Here is a 21761-nt window from a genome sequence, read left to right as displayed (position 1 = left end):
GTCCTCGCAGCCAGACTCGTTCCGTGCGCTTTTTTCGCTCTGAAAGAACTTTCCTGCTTTGGCACTTCTCTCTCCTCCTCTGACCGCCGCTGGAAACATGTGATACACCGCGACAGATTACAGCTCAACGACAATGAGTAGGTTAACCACACCTTTTGAAAGTGGACGTCTCTCCTGCAGCCTCCTCGCCGACTTTGCTGCGCGTTAAGATGCGCCGGGCAGACGAGAAGTTGGATGATGAACCTTGTTTGCGCTTCCAGTGACATTTTGCTGAGTCGTACCGCCGCAGAACAAGAGCCTCCTATCTATTTCAGATGTGACCCAACTCTCGGCTGGCTGAGCTGAGTCGCTTCAAACTTTTCGCTGGGGGAATCTCATTGAGGATTTGCAGCGCTCAACATGACTGTTATTCGCCTATCGCGGATCCAGCTGGCCCTGTTCTTCATCCTGCTCTGTCCGGTCAACATCATCGGACTGTGGTGGTAAGTGTCCCGCATGTTCAGCACGTGTGTCGAGGCTCTCCTGTCAAACTTGGATTTTTTTAATCATCTCAGACCACCTAGTTTCGTTTCATTCCTGCGCGTAAACATGGTGCGTAATCATGTTTTCTATTAACAGCACCGTTTTTTCACATAAATAATACTAATACCAAGAATTGTTCCCCCTAATATTGAATTAAATAGGTAAACAAATTGTTTATTTTCCTTTAAGCTATAATTAACCCAAAATTGTTAACAAAATGCAAGAGGCCTGGACCCTGGATGCTATTAAAATATACCCCCACAGGTCACAGTTGGATCGGATGATTTGGGTGTAACTGCAGTATGAAGCAGTTTATTATTATGATGCATCATTATGAGGGGTAAGGTGTTGGAAGAACAGCCTGAAGTAGGACAGAGGAGAAGGAGAAAGAGAGACGGAGAGAGGGAGAGGTGTCTGCTGCTCATCGCCTGCAGTAATACGGAGAGGGAGATGGTGTTGATGGTGTGTGTGTGTGTGTGTGTGTGTGTGTGTGTGTGTAGTGGGGGTTGGGGGGGGGGGTCAGGGTGAGGAATGTCAGGTGGCCCTCTAGGCGCAGTGGATATGTCATCATAAAACAATCCATATAGGCTCAGTTCTGCAAGGTGTGTGTGACAGTCGGACAGACAGACAGACAGACAGCCCATGCAGATCTGCTGATAACATGTGGGTCTCTGTCTGTCTGTCTGTCTCTCTGTCTCTCTCTCTGTGTGTCTGTCTGCCTTTGAATTGCTTCCGTTGTCTCATGTGCAGTGTTTCATTTAGACAACATCAAGTGTTTCTGTCCTCATCTCTCTCTCTCTCTCTCTCTCTCTCTCTCTCTCTCTCTCTCTCTCTCTCTCTCTCTCTCTCTCTCTCCCTTACACACACAAACACACACACAGAGACATGCACACACATACACACGCACACACGCACGCACACACACTCTTTTCCTGCAAAGTGGCAGTGTTTGAATGTGAGGCTTTGTTTATTTTTTTCCCCGGCGAATCCTCCCACTGTTCATTCGCAGCCCAGTCAAGGTCAATGTGGGATGCAGTGTCACAGTGGACTCTACAGTGCGTCCTTGTGTGACTGGGAGATGAACTGGCAGCTTCAGACGATGCCTCTGCACATCTGGTTGAGAGAGGGACACACGGCCTGGTTACTCTGCTGAGTCTCCACTGGTTGATCCTCTCTCTGTGTGTGATCTCGGCTTTCAAATGCAACTGATCACATCCCAATTCGGTTATTGCAAAGTCGTTGAATAAATCCACATGGAGGCCGGACAACGATTGTACTGGGAGATTATTCATATTGACATTTAAAATGAGAAATTACTGATGGGTCAGTTACAGAACTGCCCGTCTGTGTCTGTTGTGTCATCACTGTCCAAAAACTTGTTTTTCCTGTCCAACCCCAAAAAAATACAAGGCAGTTGTTTTCGGATGTATCCGCACCGGAGAGCATTTTTTTCACAAGGATCCTGTGTGTCGGGGGGGAAAACATTAGGAGCAGTGTGGAAGAGGAGCCAACGTGGAGAAGAAGAAACATTTTCAAATGGACGAACTAAATCAAATTAACCAGAGGGCGATGATCTGCTGCTGAGTTGTGCTTCCACCCAGCTGTGGAGGGGGAGAAGGAAAAACTCTTTCCCCAGAGGGATCGCTGTTTTTATTACACTCGTTCAATTTGATTAAATCTGGTTAAAACCCTGTTGTGTTGTTGTGAGAGTTTAAACCAATTAAAATTATTATCTAAGATAAAAGAAACAACAGGTTTGGTTTTTCATTTTGAACAATTACAACATTTACATAAACCAAGTAAGAAAAAAGGGAATTTAACAACAAATGTTAAAAATAAATCAAAAAAGTTTAAAAACACTGAATTTGGATGAACCTTTATGGACTATTGTAGCTTTTATTTTTATTTCCATATATAATAAGAACAATCAGAAAAGAGGGTAAAAGAAATGTAACTTTTTCATAGTTTATGGAGCTTAACTTTTATTATTTGCTTTAGCTTATTTGAGACAACAGTTCCCATTGTGTAAAATCTCTATTGCTTTGGCAGCACACTTTACAGGACTTTTATGGATGAAGAGAATGCAGAAAATCACCAACTCTTCTTTTTTATCCCCATTGGCATACGTGCTCATCTTCTTTCACTCACTCACTTGCTGGCTTATACCCACTCGCTCGCCCAGACACCCAAGCGCACACACCCACGCACGCACACGCTCTCTCACACGCGCACACACAACTGCACCCACACCTGCGGGTCTCTCCCATGTCTGCCAGGACAATGATGCTCTCTGTTGAAAGCCGCTGGACATACCAGCGTACATCTCTCCTCCTCGGTCCCATGCTCGCTCCTCTTGAACGTCTCCATCTCTGCCTGTCTTTAGTCCTACTTGTCTTTCGAGGGAAAATACCTATCACTGCAGATAGGTTGTCGCTGAAGGAAGGGCGAGAGAGAGAGAGAGGGGCAGAAAGTGGAAGAGATGAAATGCAGGGAGATAGCTGTCCTTTCAGAGCCTCTGCTGATTAGAGCGCTCTAATCATTTGGCCTGAGAGCAGAGAGCACGGCCTCCGAGGAGGGAGGAATGCCTTTGCTCTCTTATACTGGGTTTGACTTCGGTGCTTAGCGGGGCCAACCGCAACTTTGTGTGTTTGTGTGTGTGTATGTGCGTGTCACAGAGCCCCAGTTTGGCACACTGCCTGTCTGGAGCGTGTCACAGGACCACAGGTGCACACACACACACACACACACAAGCACACACAAACCCAGTGTGTGTCTGTGTGCTGAGGTTAGCTCCTTTGTGTGTTTATGTGTATGTCAGTACAAATACATCTTGATCCATGGATGCTGGTTAATCTGTTCAACGTGCACTCATGAGATGTTTAAAAAAAAAAGTCCAGTCGCACACTGAGGGAAACGTATATGCACACACACACACACACACACTCACACACACACACACGCACACGCTCACTGCCATCATCACCAGAGGAGGGTTTCGCTGTAACAGATCTTATCTTGTCCGCTCCGCTCCGAGTCTGAAAAGCTAGATGTTTAATCAGGTCCAGGGAGATGGGCACAGATAAAGATTATATGACTACGATGTGGGTTTGGCACCAGGTAGGGATCTAAATTAAATGTGTTTGTGTGTGTATGTGTGTATTGTGCACGATCTTGCAACTTCATAGACATTCAAGCTACAAATAGTTCCAGTGCCAAAAATATATAAAGGGCAGAGAGCAAGAAATAGTCAAAGAAATATCTCATATAAAGGAAGAACTGGCAAAGTAACATGGCTTTATGATAACTTTCAATATCATGGTCCTGGATGACTTCTACGTAAAGTTTTGCTGCTGCTGTCTGGAGTTTTGAGTCTTGTCCTGTTTTTCAATTGCTCATGTTATTCAAAAGAAAACAGAAAACTATAAGTTTTGTTTTACCTGCACTCATTTCTCATACGGCCTTCAACAGTGAGTCAGCAAATATTCCCACCAAACAACGGGATAAATGATTTATTCCAGAAGCTAATGCATGATTTAATTGAAATGGTTTCTTTTGTCCATGGTACACAAAACATCAAGTCAAAATCTACGGCCACTTTATTGTTTTATTGATATAAAGATACCCAACAGCGACAATGACCCTCCAATGTCCTGTCATTGGCACGACAACCTAATCTTCATCTCTTAAAGTCAGTGATATTAAGTCATAAATATCTGGAAAAAGGGAAAAAAACTTTTACAAACTTACTGACAAACATCAGCGATAAAGGCAGCAGCAAGCATCTCTGACTGAAAAGCCTGGAGAGAATGGGGATGTGTTCACTGGTTTCTGCTACTCCGGTGGTGGTGAGGTCGATCAGATCAGATCCATCCTCAATGTGTCTTAGGAGCATTTACACTTGTTCTTTTATGAAGGCAGGTTCTATCTAATTACAATATGATCACCAAATATCTATCCTACTGCCGGGGGTAAATCAGGAACCTCGTTCAGTGACTTATGTACCACAATATTCTAAACTTTTAAATAGTGCTTGTAAGTTCTTCTTAAAGATAAAATATGAAAACAATTCTTCACTAACATGACTAAGTGTATATATTTTAATGACTTGCATACTTACATTATTCACAATTTTATTCAAGGTAACAGGACGTTTCCGTTTGATTCCCCTTTTATTTGCATCATGTCCTCTTCTAAACATTGCTAGCTACTTAGCCAGTCTGCGGTTTTCTCCCTCCACTGTTTGTACTGGTCACTTGCAATGGTTCATGGGCAATGGTGTTAAAGACAACAACTCCCATGATCCCACGCTCTTTCACGACATCATCACACCAGGTCTATTCCAATTGAGGGGCCCCTTGCAGCTAAAGTTAAATATTATCCATTTAAAATAAAATAAAAACTATTTCTTTAGATTAAAAAAAACTCCCTTCCTTTGCTTCAGTAACTGAGCTAAGTGTTCAGTTCCATGTAGGATGCAGGCTACTGTTTCCACTCACACCAGCCTTCATAACAACTCGTTTTCTCCACATTACATGTCGAGGGCTGAGCTCATCCCTGCACCTTTCCAACCCCTCCTTGTCACATGCTCGCGCGTCTGTTGATATAAAACAGTTTTCATCTTTTGGCCGTCAGTGCCGTTGGGTGTGTCGCTGTTATTCCAAACGGAACAAACTCTGGACTGGTTTTTTTTCTTTATGTGAAATTGGTTTAGCGTCGGTTTCCCCGCTGGTCACACTTTATTGCCACTGTTTAAATCGGGCGCGCTGCGAAATTATGAGTTGTGAAATCTTTTATTGCGACAGAATTCCATTGCACTAGCTAAACCCCCTTGTTCCACACGACCAAACACAACAGGACGTGTTTGAAAGTGATCGACGTGTCCCGGGCTGCGGGGGTCAGGCAAACAGAGGAGCTGTTGTCGATGACACTCTGACCCCCCCACGCTCCCCGCACAGGGACACCGCGTGGCAGGGATTCGAACTCTGTTCCCATCCATCTCCGAAATGAGTTTGGCAGTGGAGACGCATTTTACATATGTTTTTATTTTCTTCCCCATTTCATCATCACCTCGCTTATCTCTTTGTATCTCATTATTTCTCCCTATCGCGCATTCATATCAAACCTCCCCCCACCCACTCATTTTTTTTCTCCATCTCTCCCCGAGCTGTCTCTATTTGATCCTTTTCTTTTTTCTCTCTCTTGCACGCTGGCGTCTCAGACTCGCGCTTGTCGTGACTGTCTTCATCTCCGAGCATACTTGGGGGATTAAGGAGGGATGAAATTCACTCGTTCGTGGGCGGAGTGAAAAGAAAGACGGGTCCCGTACAGTACAGCACTTTATCTATGTTGCCGTGAGATGCTTTATGAAACCTGAGGTCGCGCACCGGCGTTTAATCTCTTTTCTGACCCAACTCAGGGCCCAGAAGACACAGAATAAGGCGACCCCTTTTTATAACATCCTAATTTGAAACAATTGTTTTCTCCATTATTGCAGCTCCAGTGCATTAGAAACGACCTCTTTAAACGATTAAGATCTTCTTTACTTTTTTTAAGCAATTAAGTGGAACCACAAGGTGAAGCAGATCTCGATTGGAGAAGCTGTTAAGTTGTTGCGGGCGATAACGGCTGATAATCCTGATATCACTCGTCTTTAATCTCTGACTGCACGAACCTCTATCTCTCCGTTCGCACTTGTATCATTACCAAAATCTTTTTACCCTGAGAAAAATGTTTCCCTTAAGCCTCCTGATAAAATCACTGCCTGCACATCCTCGTCGGTGCATCCTCTGTTATCTGCACCATACACGACGGGCTGAGGAACAGTGCCACCTCACACGGGACGGATCTGATAAGTGTCTGACTTTGAAGTTCCCTTCTCTCACAAGTGGATATGAGCCTCTATCTGTGTGCAGGCAAGATTGTGTGTGCGTGTGCAAGTAGTTTGAACGTGAAGTATCTATATCTAATTATTTGAGCTATAAGAGGGTCACATTGATCTGGATAAGCCTCACTTTCTCTGGGACTGTAGAAGAAGAAGAAGTTGCACACAGTTTACAACTTTTCCCTGCAGCAGTTTTTCAAGATCAGAATTGGATTTGCCTTTATTATCTTTATTTACAGGTATATTTAATCTGATTTTAAATTGCTCTCAGTGGACTAACATAGAAAAATACATAAACAACAACAACAATAAACACAAAAAAACGAGCAAATACGTTAAAGAATGGTACAAAAATACTTATATGGTCCTGACTGAACGATGGCGTTTTAAAAGAAAGGTGGAGAATATACAGCATATTGGAAACACTTATGACCAACACACAAACACACAGTTGTGAGTCCATGACCAATGATTCTGCTCTTTTAGTGTAACTCTCATGTCTCTCTCTCCAAACAAGGGCAAGAATGCAGCGGCACCTTCACTCATCCCATCATCCAATGATTGCCCCCCATTTTTGGGTATATATCCAGCGATATGCTTCTCCACCCGAGTTCACTTTGCTTTCAGCTTCACGCCCACATTCCCGTTCCCATCCTCACCGTGCCTCATTGCTGAACCACTGAGGAGTATTTATCTTTTGTGATACTTGTCTCCACCTCTCACTTTCAGACAGCAACACAGGACTCCGAACAAAAACTCCATCCTGAACGTTCACTAGTTTTACAACTCTACACCTCCCATTATAAAACAGCCATGCTGGCTTTTGTGAGCTGCTGACAGAGCTTGCTTCCCAGAGATGCCGCTGGCACATGCACAAGCACAAACACACACACACACACACACACACACACACACACACATTCAGATATGCACGCACAAGGCGATTCTCTTTCTCACGTCCATAAAATTTGAAGACTACATAGAAATGACACTTGCATGCGTTGACATCAGTTTTACTTTCTCTGAATCTCTCTCTCTCTTTCTAGCACACACACCCACACACTTACGCACACACACACACACGTATGTATAGCCAATCACTTCCTGATGGAAATGGGTAGATAATAAGTGGTTGTTGAGAGGGAGTGTGTTTTGCTAAGTATTGTGCGTGTACCTGCTAATCAACAGGTACAGACTGTCTGTATGATCTAATTATCTGTGGGACTAACCCCCCCCCTTCACACACACATACAGTCATGTCTCCATGTTTTCACACGTAATGCTTACTTATATTAATTTCCCCCTATCTGCCTATATTTTTTGATGACAAGTCACCATGTGACTGTGTAATTAGTGCAACTAATTTAGGTCCCCACAACATGAGGAAGACCTGAACCACACACACACACACACACACACACACACACACACACACACCTGTATTGAGAATACAACATTGTCTCCATAGCAATGTTGTCAATACACTGTCATTAATCCTGGAAGCAGTGGGTGTCCTTGGAGTGTGGATAGAGCACTATGACCAAGTGTGTTTAATATTTTAAAGATAATTTGAAGATTAAACACATTAATCACCAGTCATCAAGGCGGATTATGTGGAATTAGGAAACTCCACTCCTCCTAATCTTCAGGCAAGTGGAATTATCCAAACGGATTACAAGGAAACCTTAACTGTAAGCTACGCTCTCTTCCATTGTCATTTACCTAAGCTCACAGTGTTTGTTTGCTTCTGGGTAATACTTTCCATGCTGTTACTGGCAAAGAGCCTGACGCAAGATTCCCCATGAAATATGTTTCCATTCTATCATGTGCTGGCATGTTAGTCTGCCATATAAATAGGCTAATTACAATAAAAATAGATTGGTTCAGAACCTCAGAAACCCGGGGATGGAGTGTGCTCGGTGTCGGAGCCCCGTGCAGGAGAGGGGACGCACAGGGGTGTTTGTTCTGGTTCTTAAAACAAGCTCTCGAAGCAGTTGAAAGACACCAGCGAGTGGGATTAACACACACAAGGCTGAATGGTGTGAGGAAAGTTGAACACGCATAACTACCTAATTACAGACTTGACAAATGGCTGTTTGTTATGGAAAGAATGGAAATGGAGGCATATTGTAAACCTCTCACATTATGACACTAAGCGGGCCACAGTCTCTTTCCCGTTAAGAGTTTGAATAAACTATTTATCTTTATTATATACACTCATCTGTCAAAGCTGCTGAGGAGGTCCGCAGTCTGTAATGATCGAATGCAAGATATGTGTACATGTATTTTTTTTACTGTTTTAAATATTTGAAGTACACAAGGCAGGCTTGATTTATCTTGCCACGCAATTAAATACTGATTTACTGTAATGTAATATGTATGCTTTTCTCTGAGATGGGTTTAATCTGGTAAGAACATAAGGAGGCCCCGGTTGTGTGGTTTCAGCAGTGAGGTTCTTAACTCCGGCAAAAATCTCCAGAGAAGCTGTATCATGTGGAATCTAGAAAGTCGTCCCTCTGGTTTACCAAAAATCAACTTAACGTCAAGATGGACTGTAAACGGCCTGTCTGCTGAGAGGCTTCCAACTGTGGGCCTTCCAACTCAGGGAGGACCACACACTCCTTCCACGTCTGTGACTGTGACAGGAGGAGATGCCTCTGGGAAACTCTGCTCCCTTGTCTCCCATGTTCCTGTTCCAGGAGCACATTGTCGCTGAGATGTGGTGGGAGGAGTTGGCAGGCCCAGCAGCCACAGGCGGAAAAAACTGAAAAATGTTGGTTTGCGGCGGCTGATGAGCGCGGCCGCATTGTTTACTGTGCCATTTGGGTTTGAACAGGTGTTGCTGGAGTTATCGTGTCACTCTGCGATTGTTCTCTTCCCCTTTGGTTTTACATTGTTTATGCTTTGGCAGGGCGGTGGGCAGTCCGCTGGTGATGGACCCCAACAGTATTTGCAGGAAGGCCAAGCGTCTGGCGGGGAAGCAGGCCGAGCTGTGCCAGACCCAGCCGGAGATCGTCAGCGAGGTGGCCAAGGGGGCCAGGCTCGGCGTGAGGGAGTGCCAGTACCAGTTCAGGTACCGCCGGTGGAACTGCACCAGCCACAACAAATACTTCGGCAAAATACTGCAGCAAGGTGAGTAAATGAAGAATGCAGTCTCGATGCTATGACAGCTTTGTGTATGTCCCTTTCCTTTCTGCACTTTGCTCCTCAGGTTTCTTGCTTGTCCATCCCTTCAGTATAAAGCTGCAGTTTGTTCGCTTGTTGAGAGGAAAGAGTGCAAAGTGGAAGCAGCTTGGGGTTCTGTATGAAAGGAAACACATACTAGAACCTATAAAACTCTCAAATGAACATATACTATAATATGCTGATCAGTAGTTTTGCAGCATTTCAATACATTTATGTAAGGAAGGATAAGGCAAGTTTGTGTCTATACCACGTTTTAACGTTTGTGCACAATTGTGCAAAAGTGCACTACATAAGATATACAGGGTTTTTCAAAAACAATAATTTAAAAAGAAATTAAATAGAATTACAACTAAGAGAGGTGGAAAATGAGCATATCCCAAAAGATTCTTTTCAACAAGTTGTTTGGATTCGGTGAGAAAGTGAAAACCTCTTTCATGTGACCACAGATTTCTGACCGCCGATCTAAACGATCTGATCTGATCTGATGGAAGTGAAATGAATTCCCATAACCACCGTTTCTCTCTCCACCAGTTCGACCAAAACTATTTCACATGATTTTGAGCCCCATGCATAATGAAATGCATAAAAAAAAAAAATTGTCATGTCCTCATTTTTCCAACTGCGCCTGCCGAAGGATCTGAACCCATGACCTCATGACCGCAGCCGGCGGCCTTACGTCAACCTGAGGTCAGATCCCTGTCTAATGGCAGCTCGACAGACAAGGGCAGCTGTTGTGTTTCAGACCAGAGCCGATTCACACTTGACTGACTCCTCGTCTTCATCAGATCGGGCACGCTTGAAATGATCAACTAACATCTTAACATCTCTCCTAAGATCTCCTGACATCTTCCTCCCGCTCTTTGAAGTCTGTAATATAACTGATGCTGGGTCAGCGCTGGGTCTTTTGCAATTACTGTGTTGGTTTTTTTCTCTCACATGATTAGATTCATAGAGAACTGCCTGTGTCCTGTTGGAATGGTAGCACAGAGGACTTTCATCTGTGTGTTTAGTCAGCAAACAGGCAACAGCTAATATTATAACTCAATTAGTCTTAATATGGCCACAATAAAAAGTATTGAAAAATATATTTTTGAATATTGGTGATGGATTCTCGACTTCAGACCAGGCAAACAAGATTCCAAGTTTCCATATAGAGGTAAAACATAGTCTGAAAAGCAGAGCAACCACCATACATATCTAAAAATATGTGATATAAGTGATGGTGTCACAATCCAGTGACAATCCAGAACTTTGCATTTTCCCATTTCCCTGTTGTCGACCTGCCCCTGGCTAATGGGCCGGACCATAGTCAGGAAGCAGAGGGGAGACTTTGTGTTCTGCCCTCGGGCCGGAGTTGGCACAACCCAGGAACTTGGGTCTTGTAGAACTTCTAGTTCACTGTTCACATCCTGCTAAGTTCTAAAGCTGGGTATATAGAGCTTACGCTACCGTGAGCAATCATACAACTGGCTCACCCTGCAATTTTGCACCATAGACTCTAGTTGGCAGTGTGGTTTCTATGCCGATGTGTGTGTCCTTCAAACAAACCGAATCTCTTATAAGTGAAGCCAAAGCGTCTCAAAGGCCCCCTGGTGGCTGGCTGCAGTGTATGTTATCAACCCTGTCTCCTCCATGCTAGTGGATGGGACATAGGCCAAACCAAAAGGTCAAAGCACACATCACTATATTTTTTTCCCAAGGATGTTTTCAGTCATTTTAGATTGTAGATAGATTCAAGGTTTTAATTATTTATTTGATGCTATAAAAATTGAAGAGAACATCATTGACTGCTGAGACTGACTCAAGTGTACAGTACGTGGATTGGTGGGACCTTGTTACCGCAGCACCATTATTGCTTTGCATTAAGACAAAGGCAAAATCAGGTCCCTGCAATCGAACCCTGAGACCTGAGCATCTTTTGTGGACTTTGACAGTTGGTCTACGTTTGTCGGTAACTCATGCAGCTGAAGTTGACTTTATTTTAAATGCATGTTGTTTGGTCTCTTATTTCATCTGAATTTATGACTGTACCAGTGTTGCCAGTGTCTCTGGCAGAGAAACAAAGGAGAGAAAGAGAAAAAGAATGAAGATAGAAAGAGGGGAAGAGTGAGACAGAGAGAAGGAGGGCAAGAATCTACCAGTAGGAGACAGACTAGCAATCAATCATAAATTCCAGCCTGTCTTCACGGGAGGCCAAAGTGCCTCTCTGTTTTGAAGTCTTTGTCCTCAATTACCTGGATCTGCTCTTAATGGCTGTTTATCATGAACTACCAGTAAACGTCACAAATTAAAGTGCCTTTGTGTTTAATGGACTCTCTCTTTAAGTGCTTTACTTAACCTCATTGACCTCTGTTTGCAGTTTATGTGATTATACACAATTATTCTGACGACAAAAGCTTTTCTTTGTGGAACAATGAGACAATCCTGTCGAGAGCGGATGCAGTCGGCTGTCTGATTATCCATCTCTGTGTGCGGGCAGACACAGGATATTTCATTGTGCACTTATGACGGGGTTATTCAGTGACACACGCCTCCCAACTCTGCGGTGAAAACAAAGCCACAGGGTGTTTGGGTCTGGAGAACAACCAACACCGGCTGCTACACCTTTTTTCTGTCTCCACACTCTGGAGAAATATCTCCAGGCTATCAGGCAATCTTCAGCCATTATTCAAACACAAACCTGGCTGCACTTGTGTTGTGCCGCGTGTTCCCCCCAGAAGATGGGATTCGCTGTGTGGCGCGGGTGCACTGCTGTGTGTCAACGTGTGTGTCTGACTGAGGAACAGACTGTGTACTGTAGCTTGTCAGTTGAGGAAGAAGATATGTACAAGTGATTCTGCTTTTTATGACTGTACAGCTAACAAGCATGGATGTGTGTTTGTGTGTACGTGTTGTGACTATTTGTGTGTGTGTGTGTGTGTGTGTGTGTGTGTGAAGACTATCATGTCAATGTGACTGTGTGTTTGCATATATGTGTGTGTGTTTATGCGTGTGCATCTACCACATTCCTTGTTTTGGATGATTAACATGATAACGGATATATTCTATATCTAGCTGCATGAAATATAAACACATGAAATATAAACACACACACACACACACACACAGACTCATATGCCTTCACTCTCGCCATATCTGGGTGCATAAGTGTGTGATTGTGTGTCCGAGTAATTCCTGTTTTGGATGACGAACAGGATAATGGAGACATTGTATATATAAGCTTATATAAAGCTTTATATCTATATCTATATATCTATATATATATATTAGATATATAATTATATATTTATCCACCTGCATGGCAAATGAACACACGCACACACACACGTAGATACATGTGTGTCTGCGTGTGTGTGATGGTATAATAGGGGTTTTAGAGGATTTCACAACATTCTGAAACTCACATGTGTGAATGAATGAACATGTCGACACAAGGATGACAACTTATTATGCCTCGGATTCAAAATGTGCTCTCCTCTGGACATGAACCTCTCAGGTACAGTTGGCTCCGACGCACAGTTGAATTTGTGGTTTCTTGTCATTAAGTGGGAGCTATTATCATCTGCTGCTTGATCTCTGCTCTGTTTAAATAACACACAGAGCCTGGAGCAGTCATGCCTGGCAGTGCGAGCCAGCCAGCATGCAGCACTGCTGGTAATCACATAAGGGATGCTGCGGCTTTTCTTTTGAAAGTGAGATTGTGTGTATGAATGTGTGTGCGTGTGTGTCTGTGTGTGTGTGTCTGCTCGTGTGTGTGTGTGTGTGTGTAACACCGCACTGCTGTTGAATTAACAAGAACTTTCGCTCTGGGCCGTACAATGGTTGCACATTAATTAAACCAGTTATTAATCATAAATTTCAGAGATTTCTCTGTAATGTCATTCAAAGGTAGACACACACATGTATATGGACATGTATACACATGTTCACAGCTTCACACACATTGTGTTTTCCTGTTCTATATGTTACTGGCAATTATAATGGAGAGGAACTACTATAGCCCACTGTGTGATTGACAGTGTGCAGTAGTGAGTCTCCCTGACCTGATAATGGAAGCTTTCTTTACGGTTTGATTCCGTGTTACAAACCTGGCAAGTTTGCCAGAACTATGTTTGTTTGAGCCCCATTTGTGAGCAGGGGGGGGGCTGGAACCCATCCCAGATCCCCACTACCTATTCCCCATGCAGGTAACAGCGGACTTAATAAATGTGAATGCAAATAGTTTTATGTTTCCAAGGCACAGATTATATTCAATACAATTAATCTATTAATATTGTGGTTTATGGATTTCTACACCTGAGATTATACCCCCCCCCCCCCCCCCCCCCCCCGCCCCTGTCCTCTGACTCCAGTACTTGGGCATTTGACTAGATGGCAAGACGGTGTCGGCAGATGAACCAGACCTTGCTCGTATCTTGGCCTGAAAGTCAAACCATTAAAAGAGAGAGATGTGCTAATTCCTGCAGAAGGGCCTCGTGGAATTAGGAGCAGACAGGGACAGGCCCAGACACCGGCCGTGGCAGAGGACCTGTTTGGAATTCATGTCTCGGAGGAAAATATGAAACAGGGCATTTAAATCATCAGATTTGTGATCCTGCTTCTTTTATACATAACAATACTTTCTGTTTTCTCTGTCTCTCTCTCTTTTTTAACCGTCTGCGCTGTTGGTCAGGTTCTCTCCACTTCTCATAGGATCACATAAAGTCAGCAGGGGAAAAATCCAATAAAGTATTGAGAAAAAATTAAATATATGTCAAGTGACACTTCCCTCATGCAGGTTTCCTTTATGAAATGCTGTGTCGCACACCAGTGCATCTGAGGACATCTGGAAAGGCTCCCGGCTTGTTTGGACACAACTTGTGTTATTATCACCACATTGTTCTAATAATGACTTGTCGTGCTGATGTGTTACACACGTGTCTCTGAATAACTCCAGGGATGTTTTAAAGGTGACACATCTCGGTTCAGTGTGTCGCTCCTACTGAAACTCTTTTCTGCTGAGCAGCAGCAGAGAGGTGTGGTCTTTTTGAGCCTGTGCACGTACACACACACACACACACACGCACACACACACACACACACGCACACACACAACCATACACATATCATTTACTTAAGTCCCAAAAGGAGCAGAACCCATGGAGAACCAAATTGTGTCTCCAAAGTAACACCATGATTAGTGTCACTTCAAAGTCCCCACTGTGATATGAGACTAAGTACAGACACATACACACGCACACACACACACACACACACACACACACACACACACACACACACACACACAGACGCATGTAGAGAGTCACTTACACATCTTAGCCTGGCATCAGTCAGAGCCAAACCTAAACAAACGTAAACCACAAGATAAAAAACATTAAACAAACAGAGTATTTTTTTAAATGTCATAAAAGTTTGATATCTACATAAACCAGTTCTTCTCAAACGCACATTTCAGATTCACATGCACGCACACAATCTTGCACAAATTTGCCTGCATTAGAGACATCTCTGGGTGTCGGGGGTGCACAGCTGGTATTGATATCACAGCGCGCTGGGGTGTGCAGGTTTTGTCGCACGCCATCTCCCCTCTGTGTGTGCGTTTGTGTGCGTGTGTGTTTGTGTGTGTGCGTGCGTGTGTGTTACCATTCCTAATGAATCCCATTCTCTGAATCATGCGATACGGAGTTGGCAGTGTTGACGGTGGTGACTGCACGCTCACCGCCTTCCAGTTCTTTAGAAATAAAAGTCCTCTGCTCAGTCTCCACAAACACACACACACAAACACACACACACACACACACACACACACACTGGCTGAACAAGTGGCTGTTCTTCACTCTTCACTCGCCCTAATACATTTGTTTTATGTCTCTTTTTTGTCTTTGTCTGCTTTAGACACAAATCTTTAAACATGTCACACTCAATGCACGTCTCCTTGTTTAAAAAGCTTCAGTCATTTCCCAGAACAGCTGGTTGTTAGCACGTGTTGCTCAAACAGGAATCAAATTGTGTGTTTTTAGGGACTATTTACAGCAGCATGCACTCTCCTGCAGGGTTATACAGCTTTAACAGCAAGTGTGCCAAATGGGAAAATCACTGCGGGTACTGGTGCCAGACAGAATATTAGTCAACTACTGTCAACAAAGAATTCTTATATTAGCAGATATATTACTACATGGTATAAACTAGTGACATGCATTGTTATAATCAATTCCAGCAGCCATCAGTCTGCACAAATAGTAGGAAAGCTATGATGAGGGATTGATGCACATGGGCGAAATGTCACATTCCACCACAAAATACACAAAGTGTCTTTTGTGACAGGTCCACATCGACAAATATATAAAACAAGAGGATTTAGAATCAAACTGTATCTATTGAATTGAAGTAGCTCAGACAGAGCTTTCCATCCACAAAAGAATGGGAAACATTCAGTGGGGAAAATTAGGTGAACAAAGAACGGGAGCAGATAAAACGAGGCTGCTCAGAGATGTTGTGGTTTTATTATTCTACTCACATATCAGCCAGATTTGAGGACCATAGTATTCTGGGCGATAGAACATTTCAAAAGGGCCGTTTCCAAACTGCAGGCCACTCGCCGGGCGGCTCTTTCATGGCAGCAGGACAGTGTTGAGTCAGAGGGGAAATCATCTTTATTTTTCAGAGGCAGTAACAACAGCAAAGTGAATTCATCAGAATGCCTCTCCTTTGTTAAAAAGAGAATGATGGAGGACGTTCTCTTGTTCTCTCAGACTCTTTCGCTCTTCCCTTGTCGAGCGAATGACAACAGCAGCAATAACTGAGAACAAAGATGTGTTGAGCTGAGGCCGAGAGCCGCGCTGAAGCCACCGGCGAGGACAGATGATCAATTTGCAGTTGTGGCAGGACGCTGCTTTTGCCAGGAGGGTTAAGCTCGGTGCCCAAAATAAACCAGCAGCTGTGGTGTGTATATGAGTGTGCGAGTGTGAGGCTGCATGTGTGTGTGTGTTTGTGTGTGTGTGTGTTTGTGCATGAGAGAGAGAGAATTAGCCATCCTCTCAGCACTACAAATCCAGTGGCGCTTGAGATTGCAGTAATGGACCAGGAGTGAGACAAAGGTGCTTTCATCCCGTTCCATGTAGCTGAGATATTGACGGGCTGGACGGGGCTGGACGGGGGGGGGGGGCAACACATGCCTGGATGGGTAGATGGATGGAAACAAGCTTCTTGCACTCGGGGGGGGAGCGCTCTCTCTCTTTTTCCTAGTTGTTATCCTTCGATTGATTGTGGGGGACACGCGGGACGATCAAATACAAACACCCCCCCCCATGTGTCAGTGAAAAAAGTCAACAGATGTCTGGGTGTGATGTGGTGACAGGTGTGCGTCTGTATCATGGAGATGAACTGTCACCGTGTCATAATGACGATGTAGATTGTTTTCAAGTTTTTGACCTGCAATTTTAAACAAGTGCTTAATCTGAAATAATGAACTTATTAAAAATGGTTCCAATCCTCTGTTTGAGTTTTGGTGGCGGCCTGTTTCAACTTAGATTATGAATAATTCCTTCAAATGCAGATGTATCACCTGAATAATTATACTTCTTAAAGATGAATCCCTTCTCTCATTGGTCCCTCTCACTGCAGATATCCGGGAGACAGCCTTCGTTTATGCCATCACGGCGGCCGGGGTGACCCACGCCGTGACCCAGGCCTGCAGCATGGGCGACCTCCTGCAGTGCGGCTGTGAGGCCACCAGGAACAGGGCCCCCCCGAGGCCACTGTCGCCCTCTCCGTCCTCCTCCTCCTCCGCCCCTGGGGATGGAGTCAAGTGGGAATGGGGGGGCTGCGGAGACGATGTGGAGTTTGGTTATGAAAAGTCGAAACAGTTCATGGACGCCAAGAGGAGGAGGGGCAAGAGCGACATCCGGACGCTCATCGACCTGCACAACAACGAGGCCGGGCGGCTGGTAAGAAAGAGTCTCAGAAGGAATTCCAGAATGTTTTTCTGGATAATTTTTTGCATAATATTTTGAATCGGTCGTGCTTAGAATAAATTCATCATAGACTTTAATGTAAAAGCGTTAAAACTATTCATTCTACCACAGCTGGGCTCAACCCAGGGCTGATGTTCCCCTTCAGATTAGCACCAAGAGCCGCTGCTCGCCCTCTGGAATACTTTTCATTCCACGAACACGCAAGAGAGGAACACATCACTCCCGGCCAGATCTGTGTAGCACGCCGTAAGCCGATATTCTGACAAGAGTCAGGTTTCTGAAACACAAAAACAAGAGCGTGCCACACATTTTGTTTTCAAGCCTCCGAGGCAGGTAGCTCCTAACGTTTCCAAAGCCCCTGTTCAAGTTTAAAGTTCCTCTTTGTAGCTCGTTCGAACCCCGGATGAGTTATAGGCCCGACAAGCTACCGAAAGAACGGGGGGGGAGGGGGATAAAGTAGCAACTCAGTTTAAGTTAATTATCGTGTTTGCTCAGAAAATGTATAGTTTTGCTCCAAGATCCCATTTTGGTTTTTGGCTGTGAGTGTTTTGTTGCAGCCACCTGCGGAAATGTTGACACACGTACGAGTGAAACACCGAATTATAAAGTTCACTTGGGTCGGGGTCAAAGGCAGGTAGAGAGAGAGAGAGAGAGAGAGAGAGAGAGAGAGAGAGAGAGAGAGAGAGAGAGAGAGAGAGCGAGAGAGAGAGAGAGAGAGAGGCGGATTTGGGAGATCGTCCATGCATGCACGCCTACTTGTACGCACACTTTGCAAATAGATGTGTGTGTCTGTGTGCGGGTGCATGGGCAGCTGTGTGTGTGTGTGTGTGTGTCTGTGCATGTGCGTGTGAGCGTGTGTGATGGGTTAATTATGTGCAGTATAAGTGAATGATCTGTTGTCAAGGCTTGTTAGATGTAGGAAGGCCGGAGGCAACGTGGAGGGAGAGGGGTGGGGGGGCTGTGGAGCTAAATTCCTTCTGAATAGCGTCTGCTTTTATCTTACCTATCTATCAGTGAGTGTCTGAGTGTGTGCACGTGTGTGTGTTTGTGCTTGTGTGTGTGTGTGCGTGCGTGATCCGGTGGCTTTGTCTGTGATGTATCATAAAAACATACTAATAAATTACTTCTATAGAGACCCATTTGTCAAAAGCAGTTATTCTTCACTGGAGGTTAAAAGTGTCTTTGCCCCCTATTTTTTTCAGTTTGATCAACTCTCTCTCTCTCTCTTTCTCTCTCTATTCTTCTGTCCACCTGTTTGCCCCCCCCGTCACCTGTCCCCCCCCTCCACCCTTCCCCCCTCCCAGGCGGTGAAGCTCTACATGCGGACAGAGTGCAAGTGCCACGGCCTGTCGGGCTCCTGCACCTTGCGCACGTGCTGGAAGAAGATGCCTCACTTCCGCGAAGTGGGCGACCGCCTGCTGGAGCGCTTCAACGGCGCCTCCAAGGTGATGGGCGGCAACGACGGCAAGACCCTGATCCCCGTGGGCCAGAACATCAAGCCGCCGGACAAGCAGGACCTGATCTACTCGGACGAGTCGCCCGACTTCTGCCTCGCGAACCGGAAAACTGGCTCGCTGGGGACACGGGGCCGCATGTGCAACAGCACGGCCATGGACATCAGCGGCTGCGACCTGCTGTGCTGCGAGCGCGGCTACCGGGAGGAGACGCTGGTGTTTGAGGAGAACTGCCTGTGCCGGTTCCACTGGTGCTGCGTGGTCCAGTGCAAGAAGTGCCTGGTCCGCAAAGAGCTCAGCCTCTGCCACTGATGAACCGGGGTGTGAGAGTGGTCAGAAGTAGTTGGTTCTAATGACTTCTGTTACTTTTGGAGATGTGTGCTTTAGTTTGGCCACAGTGTGAAAGAAGGATTTGGGTTTTTTTGCACCAGTTTCATTCAGAAAATGTTCCTAAAATGAACTTCCAGAAGGTGTTTGACTTCCAGAAAGACACAAGATGCTGGAAGGTGCAGAAGGTCAACAGGACCACACAGCAACCAACGGAGAGATGGACAAGAAGAAGATAAATAAAGAAACGTTTCTTTTCAGAACTACCTATTTTTTATTTGTCTTGTTTGTGAAAAAGGACCAAAGAATGTGAAACTGTGTTTTCCATCTAAATGAAAGAGGAAGGTCGACGCCAGGAGGAACTCGACATGACCGGCTACCTTCTCCTCCTTCCACGAGTTCAACCAGCGTGTCATCGATCCGCCTCATTTCATCGTGCACTTCCCTATGAAAACAGTTAGCATCATGGTTTTAAAAAGTCGTGCACGTACTGGTGTCTATCTGTCTATGTTGCAGCATCCCAGAAAAGTAATGGATCATTGATTTCTGCCTGTTCACCACCAGTGTAGCTGCAACTCCATATTTTTAAAACGGAAAGATGCTGGTCTTGACTTTCTTTCTGCTACTGCATAAAAAAAAAAAAAAAAGGGGAAACGGTATCACATTATCCAATTTGAAGAATAGTGTCGACACTTTGGGTTTTTGCAGGTGTGGACTCGGCCTGTCAGCAGAGACTGTTATTTATATATAGATATGATGACAAGACTACTCACCTCCATCTCCCTCAGAAGCACTTTGCATGTGACGGCTGCCATCGACTTCCTCAGTAATTGTTTGGCAATAAGACCTATTTTTGGAGAGTCGGCTGTTCCTTGTTCACCAAAGGACAAAAAACCTGTGTTTGACAAAGTTGTTCGCTAATCGAGAAAAATGTATATGATGTATTATTATTTCTTTATCTGTTATGACGTACAGGGCTGATGTAATAATGCACTTTGGATGTTGGCTCTCATTCGATACATGTGTGTGTGTGTTTGTGTGTGTTGTGTGTCCACGTGTGGTCGTCTATGGCAATCGGAAGGTTGATTTGGTTTGATTCTGATTCTGATTCTGATTCTGGTTGTGTTGAGCGTGTTGATGTGTCCTTGAATGAGTGTGTATGTGTGTGTGAATGGGGGGGGTGAGACGCACATTGTAAAGCACTTTGAGTGGTCCGCAGTCTAGAGAAGTGCTATACAAATGCAGTCCATGACCATGCGTCTGTGCAGGTAGGCCAGTTATCAACGTACCCTTCAGTGGACAGTTCCTTTTATATATATAGATGTGTATCTGTAGGTTGCTGTCTGACGTTAAACTGCATTGTGTCGGTTGTTAAAAGCACACAGCTCCGTGACTCCCTGTCTCCCGGGCGAGGCAGACCAGATCTTTTTTATCTGTCCATAAACCTTTCATGTCATCTCATCTACACGAGAGTTTTATTACCAGACGATGTACAGCGACATATACTGAACTATAACACTGCATCGCCTGCATTCATCTTGCTGTTTGTGTTTTCCGGCTGAGCGTTCAGGGACAGGATTATATATTTGACCCTTGAGGATTCAGAATCATCTCGATGGTTCATGGGTCACGTTGCAGATTTACCTGATCTTCCCACAGTGTCCTGGTTCGGGCAAAAATGAAATCCCAAACTTTACCGTGGACCGTTATTCTGATGTGTCCACGCTGCTATCCGACTGTTTGTGTGAGCAGTCACTTTGTCCTCTTAAGGTTCTGCACATTTATACTGTTGTGATTTTATCTTCACCCACTTTTCAGCAGAACTGAACGTTTGTATGAAAAATGCCCCTATTTTCATATGTTGTAGTTAGACAGCACAGAAGTACTATAAAGTAACTATACCAGTAACACACCGATGAGTCATGTACATTTTATCATTAGTGATGTGGATTGAGCAATATCATTTTTTTTTTTATTCTGGCAGAACAATAAATCTTTTTCCAATCTTGATGACTTGGGTTTCAGTTTATTATCGTCACTGCAGCTTTTATCATAATGAAGTGACCCGAGGTGACCTCACAGCTCGTGATCTCATGTGGTTGTGTTGCTGTGACCTTTGACCTTCTCCTTGAATCAAACTACACTCAAGTCACTCTGTGCTTATTGTCTGTGAAGTGATGCCGGAGTCAGATTGACTAGATTAAAAGGAAAAAGACATCTAATGTAGCCAATGGGAGACGTGCATTAATACATTCTTATAACAAATGTGGTAGTAAGGACACAAATCAATGACAGATTCATCCATTGTCATATATTTCATGGAGTTTGTCATTTCATGCTACAGATGTCCTTGTTCTCTTTGTATTCATTCTGTTTTTTGTTCAACTTTCTGTTTCTGCTTGCAGGACCTGACCCGTG

At 44.4% G+C, this 21761-nt stretch overlaps 1 protein-coding gene across 1 annotated transcript; it reads left to right on the top strand.

Annotated features, from left to right (window-relative positions):
• The first annotated feature begins 193 nt into the window (after positions 1 to 193).
• On the top strand, positions 194 to 21353 carry wnt6b (wingless-type MMTV integration site family, member 6b). The gene is made up of 4 exons (XM_062401815.1): positions 194 to 482; positions 9315 to 9535; positions 17213 to 17535; positions 18867 to 21353. The coding sequence occupies exons 1-4, from the start codon at positions 400 to 402 to the stop codon at positions 19326 to 19328; spliced, it is 1089 nt and encodes a 362-aa protein (XP_062257799.1). The 5' UTR covers positions 194 to 399; the 3' UTR covers positions 19329 to 21353.
• The last annotated feature ends 408 nt before the right edge of the window (positions 21354 to 21761 follow it).

The sequence above is a fragment of the Platichthys flesus genome, chromosome 13 (assembly GCF_949316205.1).
Source record: "Platichthys flesus chromosome 13, fPlaFle2.1, whole genome shotgun sequence".
Classification (NCBI taxonomy): Eukaryota; Metazoa; Chordata; class Actinopteri; order Pleuronectiformes; family Pleuronectidae; genus Platichthys; species Platichthys flesus.
The sequence above is the reverse complement of the archived record's forward strand: the minus strand, read 5'-3'. Positions and strand labels throughout refer to the sequence as shown.